Source organism: Ailuropoda melanoleuca, chromosome 3 (genome assembly GCF_002007445.2).
Source record: "Ailuropoda melanoleuca isolate Jingjing chromosome 3, ASM200744v2, whole genome shotgun sequence".
In the NCBI taxonomy this organism is placed as follows: domain Eukaryota; kingdom Metazoa; phylum Chordata; class Mammalia; order Carnivora; family Ursidae; genus Ailuropoda; species Ailuropoda melanoleuca.
In genome coordinates this window covers 83900395-83921700 of record NC_048220.1, presented here as the reverse complement: position 1 = coordinate 83921700, position 21306 = coordinate 83900395, and the positions used below count along the sequence as shown (strand labels likewise).

General features: G+C 41.3%; 1 protein-coding gene across 2 annotated transcripts in view; it reads left to right on the top strand.

Moving 5' to 3' along the window:
* The first annotated feature begins 12965 nt into the window (after window positions 1-12965).
* Window positions 12966-21306, top strand: part of FAF2 (Fas associated factor family member 2) — a 68341-nt gene continuing 60000 nt past the window's right edge. Inside the window, exon 1 of one of the 2 annotated variants that reach the window (XM_002921737.4) lies at window positions 12966-13112. In XM_002921737.4, the coding sequence (XP_002921783.1) occupies window positions 13050-13112 (63 nt within the window). In that variant the 5' untranslated portion in view covers window positions 12966-13049. Of the gene's footprint in view, window positions 13113-13140; window positions 13716-21306 lie in introns of those variants that run through there. The other variant, XM_034656703.1, reaches the window with a different exon arrangement.

Below are 21306 nucleotides of genomic sequence, written 5' to 3'. Positions count from 1 at the left end.
GAGAGAGGGAACACAAGCAGGGGAAGTGGGAGAGGAAGAAGCAGGCTCCCAATGGAGCAGGGAGCCCGATGCAGGGCTCAATCCCAGAACCCTGGGATCACGCCATGGGCCGAAGGCAGACGCTTAGTGACTGAGCCACCCAGGCGCCCCATCTTTTGTTCATTTTTGAATTGGGTTGTTTGATTTTTGTTGTTGCATTTTAGGAGTTCTGCATGTATTCTAGATATTAGTCCCTTATGAGATATATGATTTGCAAATATTTTCTCCCATTCTGTGGGTGGCCTTTTTATTCTGTTTACAGTGTCTTTTGATGCATAGATTTTTAAAATTTTCATGGAGTCCAATTTGTCTGTCTTTTTTGTTGTTCCTTGTGCCTTTGGTGTCATATCCAAGAAATCATTGCCAAATCCAATGTCAGGAGGCTTTTGTGCTATATTTTCCTCTAAGAGTTTTCTTGTTTCCTCTAAGACCTCTAAGGTCTTACATTGGATCCATTTTGAGTTAATTTTTGCATATGGTGTTAGGTAAGGGTCATACTTTATTCTTTTGCATGGGAATGTCCAGTTTTCCCAGGACCATTTGTTGAAAGACTGTTTTTTCCCTATGGGCTGGTCTTGGCACCCTTGTCAAAAATCATTTGAATATATATGTAGAAAGTTTATTTCTGGATTGTCTATTCTATTCCATTTGTCTATACGTCTGTCTTTATGCTGGTATCACTCTATTTGGATTATTGTAATTTTGCTGTAAGTTTTAAAATCAGAAGTTATGAATGCTCCAGTTTTTCAAGATTGTTTTGGCTGTACAAGATCCCTTGAGAGTCCATATCAATTTTAGAAATTTTTTTCTTGCCATGGTTCTTTTTTATTTCTGCCAAAATACCATCAGGAGTTTGATAGTGATTGAATTTACATTGAACCTGTAGATTGCTTTGGGTGGTATTGACATCTTAACACTACTAAGTTTTCCAATCTGTAAACAATGGATGTCTTTCCGTTTATGTAGGACTTCTTTAATTTCTTTCAGCAGTGTTTTGTATTTTTCATTGTACAAGTCTTTCTCTTCCTTGGTTAAGTTAATTCCCAAGGATTCTATTCTCTCTCTCCCTCTCTCTCTCTATCTCTTTTTTATTTTATTTATTTATTTATTTTTAAGCAGGGGGGAAGAGGCAGAGGGAGAGAGAGAATCTTAAGCAGGCTCCATGTCCAGTGCGGAGCCCAACGCAGGACTCAGTCTGACAACCCTGAGATCATGACCTGAGCTGAAATCAAGAGTCAGACGCTTAACCCACTGAGCCATCCAGGTGCCCCTTTTATTCTCTTTGATGCTAATATACATGGAACTGTTTCTCTTTTTCAGATTGTTCATGGTTAGTATAAAGAAATACAAATGAAACTAGTGTGTTGACTTCGTATCCTTCTACCTTTTGAATTAGTTTATTAGTTGTAACAGTGTGCGTGTGTATGTGCGTGTGCGTGTGTGTGTGGTCTTTAGGGTTTTCTACATATAAGATCACATCATCACAAGCAGATTGTTATTTAGCCAAAAGTTCATGGGGACCTTCCATGCATATTTCTGAATACTTGCTCTGCCTAGTTCCCTCTTTCCAGTACCCTGCCATGTAAACCCTATCTACTTCAACCTTCCCAAACTCTTATCTCTGTCTCTTTGACTCTTGAGACGACTGGGCTCTCTTTGAGTTCCCCTTTCTTACTCAACAGTGTAGAAATTCCTTGACGGAGAAAGTCTGCAAAATCACAGGGCTCATCTTGTTGTTTCCCTGATTGCAGGGATCACAGTTCTGTGCTATCTCTTGTCAATATCTTAAAAACAATTCTACCGCGTATTTTGTCCAGTTTTCCAGTTATTTACAGTGGGAGGGTAATTTAGAACCCTGTTATTCCTTCATGGTTAGTGTAGAAAAGTAGGTATCTCCTCTTAAGTCTTTTTTCTTTTTTTAAGAAAAACATGTCTGTAAAAGATTAATATCATGGCTTATGAAAAGCAGAGTTAATTCTCCTTAGAAAATGTGTGGGAGTTAATGGAGTTGCTGAAACTAGACAGAGACATTTTTTTTAAACAAAATTTTCTTCTCCGAAGGAGTTGGAGGAGAACTTTCTGGGTGACAACTAAACATACATCCCCAAAGATGGAGACAGCATTCTGAAGTCCTAGCACTTCTGATGCATCCTGGCTGTTTCTAGATGGGGCACAGGATCCCAGGGGGGCAGAGAAGGAGGATTCCTCTATCATAGCTGTTGATCTTGGAATTTCACAATTTTTCCGTGACATCCTCCTTTGTTTCTGAACTGCCTGTCTCTGCCTAGGAAATTCAAGCCCTCACAGGCTACATGAAGGCTGCAGGGACATCCAACTTAAGGAACTGCTTGTGTTGGGACTCTGCCCTTATGCCTGAGCGCTAAGCTGACATTTTTTCTTTCTTTCTTTTTTTTAAAGATTTTATTTACTTATTTGACACAGAGAGAGACAGCCAGCGAGAGAGGAACACAAGCAGGGGGAGTGGGAGAGGAAGAAGCAGGCTCCCAGTGGAGCAGGGAGCCCGATGTGGGGCTCGATCCCAGGACATGCCCTGGGCCGAAGGCAGACACTTAACAATTGAGCCACCCAGGTGCCCCTAAGCTGACATTTTCTTCTCTAAGATCAGCAACTGCCTTTCTTGTCCTCCTGACTTTCAGCTTCTTTACTGCCCAAAAATATAGTCCTCCCCACTTCAACTAAGGTTGATTTCCGCTCTCTCCCCCCAACTCTCCCCACCTCCCCCCACCTCCCAGGGACCATATGGCAAAATCTAGAGACTCTTCTTATTGTCACAACTTGCAGAGATGCCACTAACATCGTGAGTAGAGGCCAGGGATGCTGCTAGACATCTTCCAAGGCATGGAACAGCCCCCCCCACACAAAAAAGACCCAACTTAAAGTGTCAGTAATACCCAATTGAAACCCTGATTTAGAGACTTGATCGGATTCAACATGATTTTTTTTTGCAAGTCTATTTCATATATAGTGCTGGGAAAATCCAACTGCATCATGTCATGTCTAGTTACCTCTTGGTGACATTAAGATTGATCAGCAGATTTAGGTGTCGTCAGCCTGATCCAGCAATAAGAAAGTTCCAGATCAGCTTTTCACCTCAGGTTTTAGCAGCCTTTGTGATCTTCATCTAAATCAATTACTTTAGTTGAGGTTTAAAAATTGTGGTGATCCTGTTTTTGTCAGTATCTCTGTATTAGCCAGAAATTTTTTTTTATTAGGTTTTAATTTTAATTCCAGTGTAGTTCACCTACAGAGTTATATTAGTTCCAGGCGTACAAGAGAGTGATTCAAAATTCCACACATCACCCAGTGCTCATTGTAACAAGTGCCCTCCTTAATCCCCATCACCTATTTCACTCATCCCCCCACCCATCTCCCCTCTGGTAACCGTCAGTTTGTTCTCTACAATTAAGAGTCTATTTCTTGGTTTCTCTCTTTCTCTTTCTCTCTCCCTATGCTCATTTGTTTTGTTTCTTAAATTCCACATATGAGTGAAATCATGTAGTATTTGTCTTTCTCTGACTGACTTATTTTGCTTAGTATTTTACTCTCTAGCTCCATCCATATCATTGCAAATGGCAGGAATTCATTCTTTTTTATGGCTGAGTAATACTCCATTATATATATATACCACATCTTCTTTATCCATTCATCTGTTGTTGGACACTTGGTCTGCTCCCATAATTTGAGTATTGTAAATAATGCTGCTATAAACATAGGTGTGCATGTATCCCTTTGAATTAGTGTTTTTGTAGTTTTTTAAAGATTTATTTATTGGGGCACCTGGATGGCTCAGCCAGTTAAGCGTCTGCCTTCAGCTCAGGACATAATCCCAGGGTCCTGGGATCGAGCCCCGCATCAGGCTCCCTGCTCAGCGGGGAGTCTGCTTCTCCCTCTGCCCCTCTCCCTGCCTGTGCTTTCATTCTCTCTCTCCCAAATAAATAAATAATCTTTTAAAAAGTAAATATTTATTTATTTATTTTAGAGGGAGGGAGGGAGAGGAAGTGCAGTGGCGAGGGGCAGAGGGAGAGGAAGAGAGAAACTCCAAGCCCACTCTGTGCTGTGTGGAGCCCCACGTGGGGCTCGATCTCAAGACTCTGAGATCACAACCTAAGCAGAAACCGAGAGTTGGTTGCCCAACCAACTGTGCAACCTAGGCACCCTGGGTTTTTGTATTTTGGGGGTAGATACCGAGTAGTGCAATTACTGGATTGTAGGGTAGTTCCATTTTTAACTTTTTGAGGAAACTGCATACTGTTTTCCACAGTGGCTGTACCAGGTTGCATTCCCACCAACAGTGTGAGAGGGTTCTTTTTTCTTCACATCCTTGCCAACACTTGTTGTTTCTTGTGTTCTTGATTTTACTCATTCTGACAGGTGTGAGGTGATATATCATTGTCATTAGCTAGAAATTTTTGAAGAACTTTCACTCATTATCAGTTTGGTTACCCAGAAGTGGAGTTCATAGAGGATGAATAAATTCTTGATTATTTCTCTTAATTTGCCAGCTTTCAGAAAAAAATGGATTAATATGCTGATAATTTTCAAAAGTGATTATTGAGCTATTTGTTTTTGGGTTGTTGGGTTGTTTTTCTGTGTGTTTTGTTTGTTTGTTTTTTGTTTGTATCATAATTTGCACCTGTACACATTTGATGTGTTTCAATTCATTGTAGGCATTATACTTTTTTTTTTTTTAAAGATTTTATTTATTTATTTGACAGAGAGAGAGACAGATGCGAGAGAGGGAACACAAGCAGGGGGAGTGGGAAAGGAAGAAGCAGGCTCACAGCAGAGGAGCCTGATGTGGGGCTCGATCCCACAACGCCGGGACCACGCCCTGAGCCGAAGGCAGACGCTTAACCGCTGTGCCACCCAGGCGCCCCAGGCATTATACTTTTTAAGTACCCTTATTTAGATAGAATTGACATGCAATAAACTTCACAAATGTGAAGTTTACAATCTGGTAAATTTTGACGTACATGTAATTTAGGAAACCCTCATCACAATAAAGATAATAAACATATCCAATACCTTGACTTTTTGATGCTTAAATTTTCCCATCTTCGGCCCCTTGTAACAATTAGATAGCTTCTTTGTTTTTCCTGTCCCAGACCTGAATCAGCCATTTCTTCAAAGAGTTCTACAACCTTTTAGTGGGAAATGATATTTGGAAACTATTGTCCGGGCCCCTTAGTAGTTAAATACTTCTTAGAGGCCTCTTCAGTCAACAGAACTACGAAATACATTTTAAAAATATATTTTATGTATTTATTTGTCAGAGAGTGAGAGAGACAGAGAGAGTACAAGCAGAGGGAGTGGCAGGCAGAGGGAGAAGCAGGCTCCCTGTAGGGAGCCTGATGTGGGACTTGATCCCAGAACCCTGGGGATTGTGACCTGAGCCAAAGGCAGACGCTTAACCAACTAAGCCACCCAGGTGCCCTAGAAATACATTTTTTTTTAAAGAGAAAATGCATTGTGTTCTTAGTAATATTTCTTTTTCTTTCTTTCATTTTTTTTTAAGATTGTAGTTTTAAGTAATCTCTATACCCAACATGAGGCTCAAACCTACAACCCTGAGATGAAGAGTTGCATGCTCTACTGACTGAACCAGCCACGTGCCCCAACTAATATTTCTAATTCAAATTTAATATTACAAAGTTTTCACTTAATCTCTTTGATTTTAGATGTGTTTTCCCTTTCACTGAAAAATCTTAGTTCTAATGCATAGCATACTCTTTTTAAATATATTTACATGTATATATAGTTTTAAAATAACAATATCAACTTTATTACTGACACTATGATTACTGAGTATCATTTAAGATTTCTTCACTATTCTTTCTGTTCTTAGAATACAACCTATAGAGAATGTATAGGCAAATGATGTGTTTTAAATTCACCTGAAATTGTTATTTTTCTCTGTAGTCGAGCCACTAACTTCATATGCGGTGTCATAGCCCAGATTCCATAGAAAACATAGCCTGAATCGAAAGCTTACTTGTTAATACTCTACTGGGGAGTGCAATCCCAGGGAATCAGGCATGACAGAACTGAAGAGTGGGGCAGGGAAGATGGAGGGCAGATACAAGAGGCTGGCTACTGCGTGGTAGTCAGTGTGTTGCTCCATCCCAGACAGACCATTTGCATGACTGCATCTCAAGGTAGGTCATCAGGGGGCAGGAAATGGGCTTTTATTTGGTGGCTCTCATTTCTTATTTGTCAGGGTTTTGCTCCCTGGGGTCATTAACTCTCCTGCACTTCTGAGTCATGCATGTACGGGCGCTGTGCCGGCCTGTGGTACCTTGTGCTTCGGCAGCAGGCCGGCCGCAGGGTAGGAGGCAGGAGGCTTGTGCTACACGCGTGAGGGGAGGTGCTGATGGACTGTGTCTGGGTAAGTTGGTCACCGGGGTGGTGGCCAGTCAGAATCTAGGTAGAGTTGGTCACCATAGAAGTAGCTGAGGTAAAACAAGTAGTCAAGAGCCTTGGGAGACAGGTGAGAATGCAAAGATCTGAGGTAAAATCTACGAGGTGTTACAGTCACCCTCCTTGTACTGCTCAGTGCTGCTCCTTGCCCTCATTATGCCCGATCTCATACTACAATATGGATTCTCTCCCACTGTGGGGACAAAATGCCTTCACTCCTTCCGAGAGGGACCGTGCAAGTCCAATCACTCACAGAAGCCCCTTTAATGCAGTAACCAGCCACAATCCCTGTAAAGACTTAAGGCGAGCGAGTTAGGGAAATAAACTACAGCTCTCTGAAGCTACAGCTGGTGCAAGGCTGTAAGCGATAATCACAGCATCTCTTTCCTCCATTACTCGTTCTAGATTCCCTTGCTCTTGTTTTAATACTTCAGTTGGCCTAATTGTTTTCCAGTGTACTAACCCAGACTTCCATTTCTGAGGGACCTGAGCCTTTAGTTGCCTTTCCCTTGTCAAACTGTAGTTGTTACAACTGCTTATTTTCTGTTCTCACTGGGTATGGGAGTACCCAGAGATGTTCCAGTGAATCGCCTAGACTCCAGACATATTCCTCCTGACTCTGTTGTGCATATCAGGAACACTGGCCCCTCATTGTCATCAGGGACATTAACCGGCCAGGACGGTAGCTCCACCATCTCGAGGTTCACAGGCATAAGGACCCCAAAGTGTCCAGATGTTAATCGTAGCACCCAGTTCAGTGGAACCCACACTCTGTCCCCTGAGAAACATGTTCCTCCTCTCTGTATCAGACAGAGCCTAAGATTGTGGGGTCAATTTAAATGCATCTGGGTTATTTAAACCATCTGTAAATAGGTCTCCTGCTCTTCCTGCCTTTTCCATTCTGCCAGCTGAGGTGTTGTTTGAACTTGTTCACAGTTCACAAATCATGGATTTTTTATGGGCACGGGGGTTTAAAAAGAGCAATAAAATATCTCTGTTTAAAGGTCATCTGTTATCAGCACTCTTTTCCCCATCACCCAAAATTGATGTGGTCCTTCTTTTATCTTTTGATTTGAGATGCTCTAATTAAAGTCCATCCCTCTGTATCTCACTATCGGTCGCTTAATTTTCCCATTTAGTTCCCATGGCTTTACTCCCATAAGGGCCCCTCCCCCATCCATGAGGCCCTGCTGTAAGGATCTAGCCTCTGCCAAATATTTACAGATCTTGTACTCCGTGCCCAGTGCAGTTCTCAGGACGAAGGACTCAGTGGTGGCCCAAGCCAACTTGGCCTGTTACCCTCATGGAATGCAGAGCTGGGAAATAAAAAATAAACAGGTAAACAAGATAATAGCATCTAGTGATAAGTGCTTTGGAGAAAACATAATATATTTAGGTCTTCATTGACGATACAGCACACATGTGCTGAGATCTCAATGTCAAAAGGGGCCAGCCATGGGAGGACTCAAGGAGAATGTTCCAGGCAGTGGGCACTGCAAATGCAAAATCCCTGAGGTATAAATGAGAATAATGAGGTGGAAGTTTGAAAGTAATTAGTTCCCAGTAATGAGGTCAGAGAACTAGTAGGGGCCAGATCACATAGGGCCTTGTAGGGGTGGGGGAAAGAAAAGAAAAGAAAAGAAAAGAAAAGAAAAGAAAAGAAAAGAAAAGAAAAGAAAAGAAAAAAAAGAAAAGGAAAAGATTCTCTGGCAGCTGTGATGAGACTGAATTAGAGAGAGGTAAGAGTAAAATCCAGGAGACCAGTTAGTTAATAGGTAACTACAGTGATCCAGGTGAGAGATGAGATGGGGAGCTAATAGGGCCTATGTTACTGATACAGTCTACTACCAACTACATACTTCTGGGTCTCTATCACTTCCTGCCTGATACTGCAGTTAACTTCCTGCTAGACTAGGAGATTCCTAATGCCAGGTCATCCTGAGAACTAAATAATTTTAAGACAGTAATAAATGTGTGTTGAGTCTATCTACAGTAGTAATTTCTGCATTGGCAAAGCCTTTTTTTCTTTTCCTTTTTTTTTTAAAGATTTGTTTATTTTAGAGAAAGAGAAAACACATGTGTGTGCAAGCAGGAGAAAGGCAGAGGGACAGGGAGAGAAGCAGACCCCCACTGAGTGAAGGGCTTGACACGGGGCTCCATCTCATGACCCTGAGGTCATGACCCTGAGACCATGACCTGAGCCATAATCAAGAGTCCAATGCTTAACCGACTAAGCCACCCAAATGCTCTGACAAAGCCTTTTCCTAATCCATTATTTCATTCCATTCTTTTTTCAAGTCTGCAAGGTAGCTATGTTAGGCCACAGACTTTACGTTTTCTCTTTGATTTAATACTTGCCATGACCTTGTGAGGTAGAGACTATTAGTTTGTTTAGAGCTGAGAGATGAGCAAACTGCCAAAGTCACACAGTCAGTTAACGGTGGCATCAGTTTGTACTCGCTCCTCCCATGCACTTGTGACTTTTGCAAGGCAAAACTTTGCCTCAAGCCTAATTTGTTTCATCAGTCCAAACACCCCTAGCAGAAGCCCGAGGATCTATAATATATTACGGGGTGCAGATATTACCTTTCTCATTCATTTGATGGGGCAGGAGACCAAACAAACAAAAACTATTGCTGACATCTCCATGGTCTGCTTTACTCAGCAATCAGTGTCCCCAACTAATAGAAAATATCTTACATTCCAGCCACTCAGAAATTGAGGGCTTCTTCTAGGATTTCCATGACTTGGAAGGACAGAATTTGTCCTTTATCAGGAACAAAATGGTAAGGCATCAACAAAGCCCTATTAGTAGGATTAGAGAAACAAGTGTATTATTTAGATTCTTTAAAATAGCTCTCAGTCATAAATCCTAGTGTATGGCATAACACTAGGACTCAAAAACTATCACACACACACATACACACACAATCCTTCCAGAGAGTGATGAAATTCATTTAGTCGACCATTAAACTGTGTGTAGTATGTGGTCCAGAGTCTGGCTCAGTGTAAGTACTCAATAAATATTTGTTGAGTGAATTCCTAAAATCTATAGATTAGTATAATTAATAAATCTATTAAAGAGATCTTTAGAATGTTCTAGAACTTCACTATCTGATACAGTAGTCACTATCCACATGTGACAACTGAATACTTGAAAAATGACTAGTCCAAACAGAGATGTGGGGTAAGTGTAAAATACACATCAGATTTTAAAGACAATACAAATTATAAAGGAGAATATTTTGGATATATCGTGTTAAATAAAATATATTACTAAACATAGTTTCACCCGTGTGAAATGTGGCTACTAGAGTATTCAAAATTACATGTGGCTCACATTATATTTTGATTGGACAGCACTGCTCCAAAAGGCAGAGTAAAGTTCAGGGGGAAAAACTGTTCTTAAAGGAGAGGGCAAACCATTAATTGTACTTTCCATAGTTTTCACCTTGAATTTATCAAGAAGTCATAGGTTTCTTCCAAGGCCAGCTTCTCCCATGGCAAACGGAGGACATCAGGATTCTATGTAGGTCAGAGGGGCAGACTGGCAGCTCATAGGCTAGAATGTGGCTTGCAGTTATTGTTGACAGAGTAATTTTCTTAAAAACTGAATGAGTTACTACCATTTTTAAATGGGGAGATTTCATACGCAGCTCCAAATTTGTAGGTGCTCTTTTTTTAATTTAAATTTTAATTTAAATAAATGTTAAATTTAATTTAACATACAGTGCAATATTGGTTTCTGGAGTAGAATTCAGTGATTCAGCACTTACATACAACACCTAGAGCTCACTGCAATAAGTGCTCTCTTTAATACCATCGCCCATCTAGCCCATTCCCCACCCACCTTCCTCCATCAACGCTCAGTTTGTTCTCTTTCGTTAAGAGTCTTTTATGGCTTGTTACCTTCCCTCCTTTTTTTTCTTTTCCCCCTTCCCATATATTCCTCTGTTTTCTTTCTTAAATTCCACATGAGTGAAATATGGTGTTTGCCTTTCTCTGACTTATTTCACTTAGGAAAATATATTCTAGTTCCATCCACATCGTTGCAAATGTCAAGATTTCATTTTTTTGATGGCTGAGTGATATTTCATTGTGTGTGTGTATATATATGTGCATATATATACACACATATATATATCACATTTCTTTATCTATTCATCAGTCAATGGACATTTGTAGGTGCTCTTTTAAAAATGGGAACCTCTTGGGGCACCTGGGTGATGTAGTCAGTTAAGTGTCCAACTCTTGGTTTCAGCCCAGGTCATGATCTCGGGGTTGTGAGATGGAGCTCCACTCAGTGCAGAGTCGGCTTGGAGTTTCTCTCTCCCTCTTCCTCTGTCCCTCCCCATTGTAGATGCTCTCTCTCTCAAACAAACAAACAAATAAATAAATAAATAAATAAATAAAACTTTTTAAAAATTTTAAAAAGAAAAATGAGAAGTTCTAGGGGCCTGGTTGGCTCTGTCAGTAGAGCATGTGATTCTTGATCTCAGGGTCATGAGCTCAAGCCCCAAGTTGGGTGAAGAGCTTACTTTAAAAAATAAAATAAAATAAAGGTATTACCTATAAAAAGAAATGGGAAGTTCTAGCATTACTGGTCTTACATGGAAGCCATCAGCTACAGCTAGAAAGTAGAAACCACCTTTGGACAGAGAATGGACTCTCCAGTTTGCCATACTATATTCTCTACACTGAGGCAAATTCTTACCAGCAGAGTTAAAAAAAAAAAAAAAGTAAAATATTTCTTGTAACTATGTCTTAATTCAAAGAAAAAAGAAAAGTAGACCAAGAAGGTGTATATTTCTTTGAAGAAGTGAAGACCATTCCACAGTGTTTATTTTATTTTATTTTTTTAAAGATTTTATTTATTTATTCGACAGAGATAGAGACAGCCAGCGAGAGAGGGGACACAAGCAGGGGGAGTGGGAGAGGAAGAAGCAGGCCCATAGCGGAGGAGCCTGATGTGGGGCTCGATCCCGTAACACTGGGATCACGCCCTGAGCCGAAGGCAGACGCTCAACCGCTGTGCCACCCAGGCACCCCCATTCCATGGTGTTTAATACAACTACAACATTTGTCTGTTGAAGGAATATATCTTAAATCAGAATTGTGCAATAACTCCGGAGGGTATACGATTTTGCCGTCTCTCATCTAGTTTGGCTGGATCCAACGTTATCCAAGATGTTGAATAGTACCAAGTCTTCTTTGAGGTTTCAGCTGATGTAAAGTCACATCTGTTTGCTTCCAGATATATCTCAAAGATCTAAGAAAAGTTCCAAGGTATTGTTATGCAGTTTTTGCAGACCTGGTTAAGATCTACATGATACAGGCCTGAAAGTAGTGCCCTTCCATCCTTTAATGTAGTCTTCACAGAACTTCAGCTTCCAAAGCACCTGTCCTGTCTTGCCTATCAACCCTGTGAAGTGGGTAGGGGTGGAATTCCACAGATGGGGGAGGCAGAGTGACTTCCTAGGTACACAGGTAGTCTGGACCCAGACCCCTCTGTCTTCTCGAGGCCTTCTGGAGGATGATGGCAGGAGAAAAAAAGTGGAATTGAGAAAGAGATCTAAACAGAAGTGGCAGTTTGAAGGGACAAAGAAAGTGCAAAGGAAGTCATATAGTGAAGGCTGGAAATTAGGCAGTGGAAAGGGTGAGGGCCTGCCTCCAAGGGGCTGAGGCAGTGCGTCAGCGGCTTTGGGGCAACCTCATTCCACCAATGGCAAAATGGAGCCGAGTTTGCCCAAGGACGTCCAGCACTTTGTCAGATGGGCACTAGACCCTGAACCCATGTATCCCAATCCCATTCCAGATCTTCCCTATCACAGGGACCACGGGCCAACGGGCCTGAGGCAGGTGGGAGCAGAGTTGCCACCTGGGTGGATGGAAAGCTCTCCCCAAGGCTGGTAGGGCCATTAACCGTCAAAGACTCAAGTAGCCAAGTCCAAACAATCCTAGCAAGCGATTCTGAAGCCCCGATTTTCACGCGTGGCCAAGGCCTTTCACAGCTTCTAGTTCAAGGCGGCATCAGAAATACCCGAATGCCATTCAGGGACTTTCAGAATCTCCTGAGAGATGATCAGGCGCTTTTGGAAACGTCATGGAAGGAATCAAACATCAAAGGGCCGGTATTTCGGAAGGGCCACAATCTCCTAAGAAATATTCTGGAATATTGGAGACTATGGGAAAATGGTTAGGAGGCTGGCAAAAATCTGCCCACCGGCATTCGGGAATTTCCAGAGCTTCTCGAGGAGCAGAGCACTCGGGAGCTCTTGCCTCTTGGCCATCTATTCAGGAGACTTGGGTCCCTGCAGATGCGTTTGTTGCCTAAATCGTAAGGGCGACTGATACCGACAGTACTTCGGCAATTTCCGGAAATGTTCGGTATTGGCCCGAGAGTGGCGCCCTCTGATGGCGGGAACTATTACCACCAGTATCCCCCGGGCTGCGCTAACATGCGCAGACGCAGTTGCGCGCCGGCGCCCGTTCAGACCGGACGTGGTTGCTTCTGAGGTCACTTCCGGCGGGTGACGGTGCGGACGGGTCAGAAGCGTAGAGGCGGCGGCAAAATGGCGGCGCCTGAGGAGCGGGATCTAACCCAGGAGCAGACAGAGAAGCTGCTGCAGTTTCAGGTAGCAGCGAGTACTCGGTGCAGCAAATGCCGCCACGGGCTGGGGAGTGGGCCCCTGGAGGAGCCCAGAACCCTTCTCAGATTGGGCCCGAGATTCTTAGACCAGCGGTGGCCCCCTCCCCCCCAGACACCAACTGCCCTGCTGCTCCCGGCCCCCGAGCCTCTGTCGGTTCTCGGCCTTCCAGCCAGGGTTGCGACCCTCTCCTCTCCCCTCAGCGGGTCAGCTTCCCTGGTTTCCCTTAGCGGCACCCGTCCTCAACCATTCTTCCCAGTCCGGTTACCCGTCGGACTTTCTTCGCCCTTCGACGCTAGACCTACCGAGATGCTTAATCCCCACCGCGGTGCTGGCCTCGTTTCGGGTCCCTGGAAAACCTACCGGCATCCCATGCTATTTCTACAAAAATTTACTGATGGTCTCTTGGGTTCCTGGTCCTGTATTGGGCGCTCTGGTGGGGGAGGGGGCAGACCTGGCCCCCACCCTGAAGGTGTGGGTGGACATCACATAAGGAAACAGTGCAACAATTATGAGTGTCATCAGTGGCTTCTGACGGGGTTTTTTCACCCTGGGCCTATTCCTGGACTCACATTCTTGACAGTGCTTGAGGTGGGTGGTAACTTGCAGAAATCTGCCTCCTTTTAGTGGTTGTCGTGTTTAAGAACTTCTGGCACTAAGCACTTATTTCCGAGTTGGAGAATCTGATTGGAGGAGACCACTAGGGTGGGTACCTTGGCTCTTTATTACCCTAATGGATACCCCTTTCCTTATTTCTAAAATACTTCTCTTAAAAAATGTTTACCCCCTAAGGATATTGTGGAGATCAAATGAGTTTAGGGATGTATGAAAGGTTTGTAAACTGAAGTGTTTGTTCCCAAGCCGTAGCGCTACCGTTAATCATTATTTAACTTAGGATAGAATTAAAGTTAGTGGTATACTTATTTCCTAATATAAAATGTGCTAAACATTCATTAATAAAGCATAATTTACCAAGAACTTCAGTGCTTAGACACTGCTGGTTCAACTGCCATTTATTGAGTACTTACGATGTTGTAAGTACTTTGCTAAACACATAGCGTACATGATCGCATTTAATACAACTCTATGAAACTCATGCTGTTACAATCCCTATTTTACAGGTGAGAAATATGAGGCTTAAGAGGTAACATACTTAGGTTACAGAACCAGTAAGTGGTGGTATCAGGTTTAAAGCCAGATCCATCTTTCTAGAACCTTTCCTGAGCTCTTGACTTGGGTGCTATACCACCTGTGTAAGTATCAGTGTACAGGTGAGAGTGGAATGCAAATGTTGTGATACCAAGTCTTTTTTTTTTTTTTAACAAGTTAGCACTTTTCTGTACTTCCCTTGATTAGATTTCATTATAATGTGAGGTGGATTTTTTTCTAAATTGAGCAGTGGGTCAGAAGTGTATAAATGGAAAAATACTATCACAGAAACAGTTGACATTTGATTGGAGTTTTGAGTAGAGAAATTGAGGACACAGCAAATTAGGATCAGAGTGAGTAAACAGCAGACAACCAGCCTCTTCCTGGTAGACCACTTATTTCAGAATTTTCTTTAATTTGGCAGACCATTTTACCCCTTACAGCTCTTTAGGGGTAAGCTCCCAGAATGAGTGTTATGAGGAGATGTGAGTTATATGTCATGATGTACTTGGTCTGATACTGGGAAGACATGAATATGTGGTAGTATTTCTGAGGTAGAGTACATGGGTACTTCCATTTTGTCTTCATCGGACATTTATATCAGTAAGAGGTGAGTTCTAGGTTAAAGTTGTATTAAGATTGCTTTGTGAGGAGTGCCTGGCTAACTCAGTCAGTAGAGCATGTGACTCCTGATCTTAGTGTGGTGAGTTCAAGTCCCAGGTTGGGCGTAGAACTTAAAAAAAAAAAAACAACAAAAAACAGATTGCTTTATGAAATTAGATTTACCAAGGTAGTTGCATTTGTGTGTTCCTTAAGCAGTTGCTGGATCAGGTTCATCATTCAGTTGCCATTGAACATTCTTTGAAACTTACTAGGCGTCAAGCATTATACCAGGTATTTAATGTACCTTAACTCTTTTAAACCTCTTAATAATATTTAAGGAATTAACTCTCATTCATTTTGTTAATGAAGAAATAGGTTCTGAGAGGTCAGATAACACACACATAGTTAAGTGGCAGAGATTTAGAAATCCATACCCATAACCATCTTAGCTATAACCTGTTGGAGAAGCAAGATACATACATACATGCATAATGAGTATCTTGCAGTATATTAGTGGTGATAGTGTAATATAGTATAAACAAACTGCTGCAGGAATTTAGGGAGGGATGGGAGTATCCATGGAGGTGGGAAGAGAAGAGAGAAGGATGACTTAGGAGTTAACCATTTATTAAGTATCTACTATGCCTTTGGCATGGTGCTAGATAGATAGTTGATAACTATTATGCTTAATTCTCACAGTAGCCTTGTAAAGTGCTATAGATAATATAGCTGCTCCTAAGTGAGGAAACAGATCTGTTGAAGTATTTGCCTAAGTTCATTAAGTTATTAAATAAGATGGAATTAGAATTAGAAACTTAGTGGGTCTGGATCAGGCTTTAAGCTGGGCTCTTTCCACTGTACTTTGCGAGTTTTGAAGGAGGAACAAAATTTCAGCAGGTGGTAGGCAGAAGGATGTTCAAAGCCGAGGAAATGGCTTGAGCAATGTATGAAGATGGAATAGTGTGGAGTGTTTGTTGTGATGGATTTAGAGAATTGGAAGTGGAAAATAAGATTGGATAGGTAAATTAGAGCCAGATTTTGGAGGCCTTTCAAAGCTGTGCAAGATGGTTTAAATTTTAATCTGTATATGTAGGGAGCCATCAAAGGTTTTCCCCCACTAGAGAGTAGCGTTAACACTCGGTTTCAGGTTTGGTTCCCTTACAGTATGGAGCGTGTGCTTGGAATATCCATAGGAGTCAGGACAGAGCTGGGCTGTGCTGCTAGGAACTAGTTCTCAATATGGTACTTCATTTGATACATTGAAATTAGTGAAGTAAAATTTTTTAGAAATCATAGGTTTCCTCTTTTTCACTTTTTTTGTGACATGTGATTTAACTGGAACTCCCTAGAGTATATTTATCATGCTTCTCAGTCCATTTGATGTTTTCTTATGATTTTTCTAGTTATCCTTTTCTCCTGTTTATTTTGGAACCAATTGAATGAATAGTGAATGCACACATTTGTTTTAAGCAGTTTCAAATGGAAAAGAATAGGTCTTAAGAAGAGTTAATGCAAGGACGCCTGGGTGGCTTAGTGGGTTAAGTGTCTGCCTTTGGCTCAGGTCATGGTCCTGGGATCGAGCTCAGTGTCAGGCTCCCTGCTCAACAGGGAGTCTGCTTCTCTCTCTCCCTCAGCCCCTCTCCCCCACTTGTGCTCTCTCTTTCACTTACTCTACCTCAAGTAAATAAGTAAAATCTTAGGGAAAAAAAGAATTAATAGAGGTATGGGTAAGGTTACTTTTACTGAAGTCCATTTTCCCAAATTTCCAAATATAACATATTCCCCTAGTGCCTTGGTTTACTGCTTCTAGGTTGCTGTTTCAACCCTTGGAGAAAGATGACATGAACAGAGAGAAGGGACTAAAGGAGCTATATGCATGGCCAGTGGAGGAAGAAATGATCCCTTTCTACTTTTGTACAGGTGTAAGAAATTTCTTTCTTTTTAAATGAATATTAGGGTGCGTGAACTTTGTTCTTTTAAATTATAGAAAGTTAAGCCTGAGCTCTGGCCTGTAGAATTAAGCTTATAATTCACTTAGAAAATCTCTCTTTTGGGCTTCATCTGACTCTTTGTTACCTAAAAGAAAAAGAATAACACAATGCTCTTTGTTCATATATTTTAAAAAAATCGGAGTGATCTGTTTGAATTTTTTGCCCAGGAATTTGGTATTGTAGGAAGACCATGAGCTTTGAAACTTGCGGCAAACCTGAATTAGCCTTTCAGCTTAGCTTCGCATGAGTTGTGTGACCTTGGGCATGTTCCCACTTTCTTGAATCTTTCCTCCCCTATCAAATGGGGATACTATTACATAATTCACAGTGGTTTTTGTTTTTTACTTTAAAAAAATCTATCAAGTAATGCATACTTATGCAAGTCAGTAATGTAAAATTGTAAAAGCGTAATTAAATTTCATCTTATTCCCCTTTCCTCGGTTTACTGTGCGTCTTTCTATAATTTTCTCTTCTGCATATACAGGTATACATACTTAATGTATAAGCTCTCTTACCCTTCACTTGACTGATTAGTTGGAGTGGATGTCTTCCATTTCCTCAGATTACTCTGTAATATGTCCAAGTATTTCTGCTTTCACCAGTTGAGTTGTATGCTTGACAAAAGTCAGTTTTACTTTAAAAAATTTTTTTAAAGATTTTATTTATTTATGTATTTATTTGACAGAGAGAGCAAGCAGGGGGAGCAACAGAGGGAGAGGGAGAAGCAGGCTCCCTGGGAGCCCGACAAGGAGCTCGATCCCGGGACCCCGGGATCATGACCTAAGCCGAAGGCAGACACTTAGCCAACTGAGCCACCCAGGCGCCTCAAAAGTCAGTTGTCTATGCTCCCAAACCACTGTGTGCCAGTTATATTTGTGATAAAAATATCATACATAAGCCATCAAAATACCAGTGTAAGAGTTTTTATCTGAAAATTAATTAAATGCTTTGGAAAAGGTCTATAGGGTCAAGTTGCTAGAAAATTGTTGTTCAATTAGGTGTGGGCAAGATAGGTGTAAAGATAAGTTTGGAAAAAATAATTGAGGCTCAGTATTGTGCACATAGTCCTTGGCAAGTGCTTGGAGTTCTTGCACTCCAAGAAATTAAATCAGTGTCTTATGGATATGGTTTATGCTAGAAGGACTCCAAAGAATGCTGGCCGACCTGTGCCCTAAAGAAAAGAGTAGGCTTTCATCAAAAGATTGCTGCATGAATATATATGCTTTATGTTTTAAATGAAATGTATAAGTAATATATGGAATGTTTTTATCCCTCACTTTAAGTGACTTTTTAAATTAATTGACTAGTAAGTCTTATTTGCATTGGGTAAGAGCTTCTGCTGTCTTTGTCTTAATAAAGGTAGGATCATATATATAAGAAAGTCAGCATAGCATAGTAAGTTGTCGTAAAGACTGGCTGTGAATAAGAGTCTGGATTTGAATCCTAGCTTCTCCAATTATTAACTTTGTGAACTTGGGTGAGTTACTTAACCTTTCTACTTTAATTTTTTCATGTGTGTACTTACTGTATTACCTAACTCAAGAGGTTGTTTTGGTAATTAAATGTTAATACATCTAAAGCACTGACAAATATTAAGTGCTTGAATGTTAAACATTATTACAGTTACACTTTTTGGTTTTTAAAAACTTGAAGGACAATCAGGTTGTTTTCATTTTTTGATTTTGTACAACCAGTTCACAGTGAATATCCTTGTACAGAAACATTTATCCCATTCTCAATTTTTTTCAGGACCTATTATGTGCTAGTATAGTTGTAATCACAGGGTACAACGCAATATTAGGTATAATTCCTACCCTTCTGGATCTCACGTTCTGTTGGAGGAGGGAAGAGTCAAAATAAATAAATGGAATATAGGCTATGTTAGATGGTGATAAATGCTGTGGAGAGAAATAAATAGGGAATTTTGAGAGAGGTTGTTTAAATTTTTTTTTTTTTTTTAAGATTTATTTATTGGGTGCCTATGAGGCTCAGTTAAGCATCTGCTTTGGGCTAGGTCATGATCTCAGGATCCTGGGATCAAACCCTGTCTCAGGCTCCCGCTCAACAGCGAGTCTGCTTCTTCCTTTCCCTCTGTATCTCTCTCTTGCTCTCAGTCTCTCAAATAAATAAGTAAAATCTAAAAAAAAAAAAAAAAAAGGACTTATTTATTTTAGAAAGAGGAAGGGAGAGAGGGAGAGATCACACTGTGTGAGCAGGGGAGGAGCAGAAGGAGAGGGAGAGAGAAACTCAAGCAGACTCCCCCTGCTGAACCTGGAGCCAGAGGCAGGGCTCCATCCCAGGACCCTGAGATCATGACCTGAGCTAAAATCAAGAGCTGGCCACTTAATCAGCTGAGCCACCCAAGGGCCTGGGCGGTGGGGTGTTTAATTTTAAATAGGATTATAAAGGGAAGGCCTTCCTGAGATCAGTGTGTCAGTTGTGGGATAACCTAAAGTTAAAGTACTAAACAAATCATGTGGGTACTTAGGGGAAGAGGACTCCAGATAGAGGGAGTAAGGCATATAAGAGTCCTAAGGCATGTTCTCAACGGACCTTGTCCAGGAATGGCAAGGAGTGTGGCTAGAACTGAGAGAGGGAGGGAGGAAGAAAGTAGTAGGAGATAGGGTCAGAGTTAAAGGCAGGGCTAGTTCACAAATGGCCTTGTAGGCTATTGTAAAGATTTTGCCTTTAACTCTGAAGCAGGTTAGATTTTGAGTGATGACAGGATTTATGATTTATTAGGGTCACTCTGGCTGTTTTCTTGAGGATAGCCTGAAGGAAGGTAAGGGAGGAGTAGGGACACCATTTAGGAGATTTTTGTGGTGATGCAAGACTCCTTGAACCAGGATGAAGTAGGAAAGTAATCATGAGGAGTAGTTGGATTCTGAATATATTTTGAAGGTAAAGTGGATGGGATTTTCTAAGGGATTGTATGTGAAATGAGAGAGAAAGGAAGAAAGTAAGGGTATCTCAGCTTTTTGACCTAAGTAACTGGAAATGGAAGTCATTAACTGGGATTAGGAAGGCTATGGGAGGAGCACATTTGGGTGTGGGGGTGAGATAAGTAGCTCAGTTTTGATCATGTAAAGTTTGAGGTTTCTGTTAGACATCCAAGTGAAGATGTCTAACTGGATATTCTAGTATTGAGTGCAGGAGAATGATGGAGCCTAGCAATGCAAATTTGGAAATCATCTGCATGAAGATAATATTTAAAGCCCTGAAACCGTTTGAGATCATCTGTAGAGCAAGAAAACATAAAGAAATTTTGAGATTTGAAGGTGTTTTTGTCATTGATGTCACCTAAACTTTTTTTGAGCGTTCACAGTTGACCCTTGAACAACATGGGTTTGAACTGCACAGGTCAACTTATAAATGGATTTTTTTCAATACAGTACTGTAAATGTATTTTCTCTCATCATTTTCTTGGTAACATTTGCTTTCCACTAGCTTACTTTATTGTAAGGATACAGTATATAATACATACAAACATACAAAATATGTGTTAGTCCACTGTGTTATCAGTAAGGCTTCTTTCTGTTCAACAGTAGGCAAGTTTGTGGGAGTCAAAAGTTATCCTTGATTTTCAACTGCATGGAGCTCGGTGCTCCTAACTTCCATGTTCAGTTGTTTACTGTATTCGGTCCAAAGTGCTGTAGATTCATTGTGTCATTGATTCCTCTCAGAAAGTCAATGGTGTAAGTTCTGTTATTGGTGAGTAAACTAGGATCAGTACGTAGTTTACCTAAGGTTAGTAGTGACAAGTTTATATTTGAATCCAGATCTCTGGATTCTTTCCTCCTCTTTCCTAGCATTCCCTCTCCAGCGCTAAGTGTTGATTAGTTTTCAACCTCATGTAGGGGAATAGGACCAATAAGAATAGCTTTGTGGTAGGTGGGTTTTTTTTTTTAAGATTTACTGATTTATCTGAGAGAGAGCGCACGCGTGGTGAGTAGGGGTAAGAGAGAGGTGAAGAGAGAAGCTCATGCAGACTCCGAGATGAGTGTGGGGCCAGATGTGGGGCTCGATCCCGTGACCCTGAGATCATGACCTGAGCCAACATCAAGAGTCAGTCACTTAACTGACTGCACCACCCAGGCCCCCTGCTCTGTGGTAGTTTTAAGAACACAAACACAGGGGCGCCTGGGTGGCTCGTTAAGCATCTCCTTCGGCTCAGGGCGTGATCCCGGCGGTCTGGGATCGAGCCCCACATCAGACTCCTCGGCTGGGAGCCTGCTTCTTCCTCTCCCACTTCCCCTGCTTGTGTTCCCTCTCTCGCTGGCTGTCTCTCTCTCTGTCAAATAAATAAATAAAAATCTTAAAAAAAAACCAAAAACACAAACACAGCAAAGGAAGTCAAAAGTATGGTTCTAATTCTAGACATCACTCAGGATAATTCTCTTAACCTACTCTACATAAAAGTAGACTTTTTTTTTTTTTTT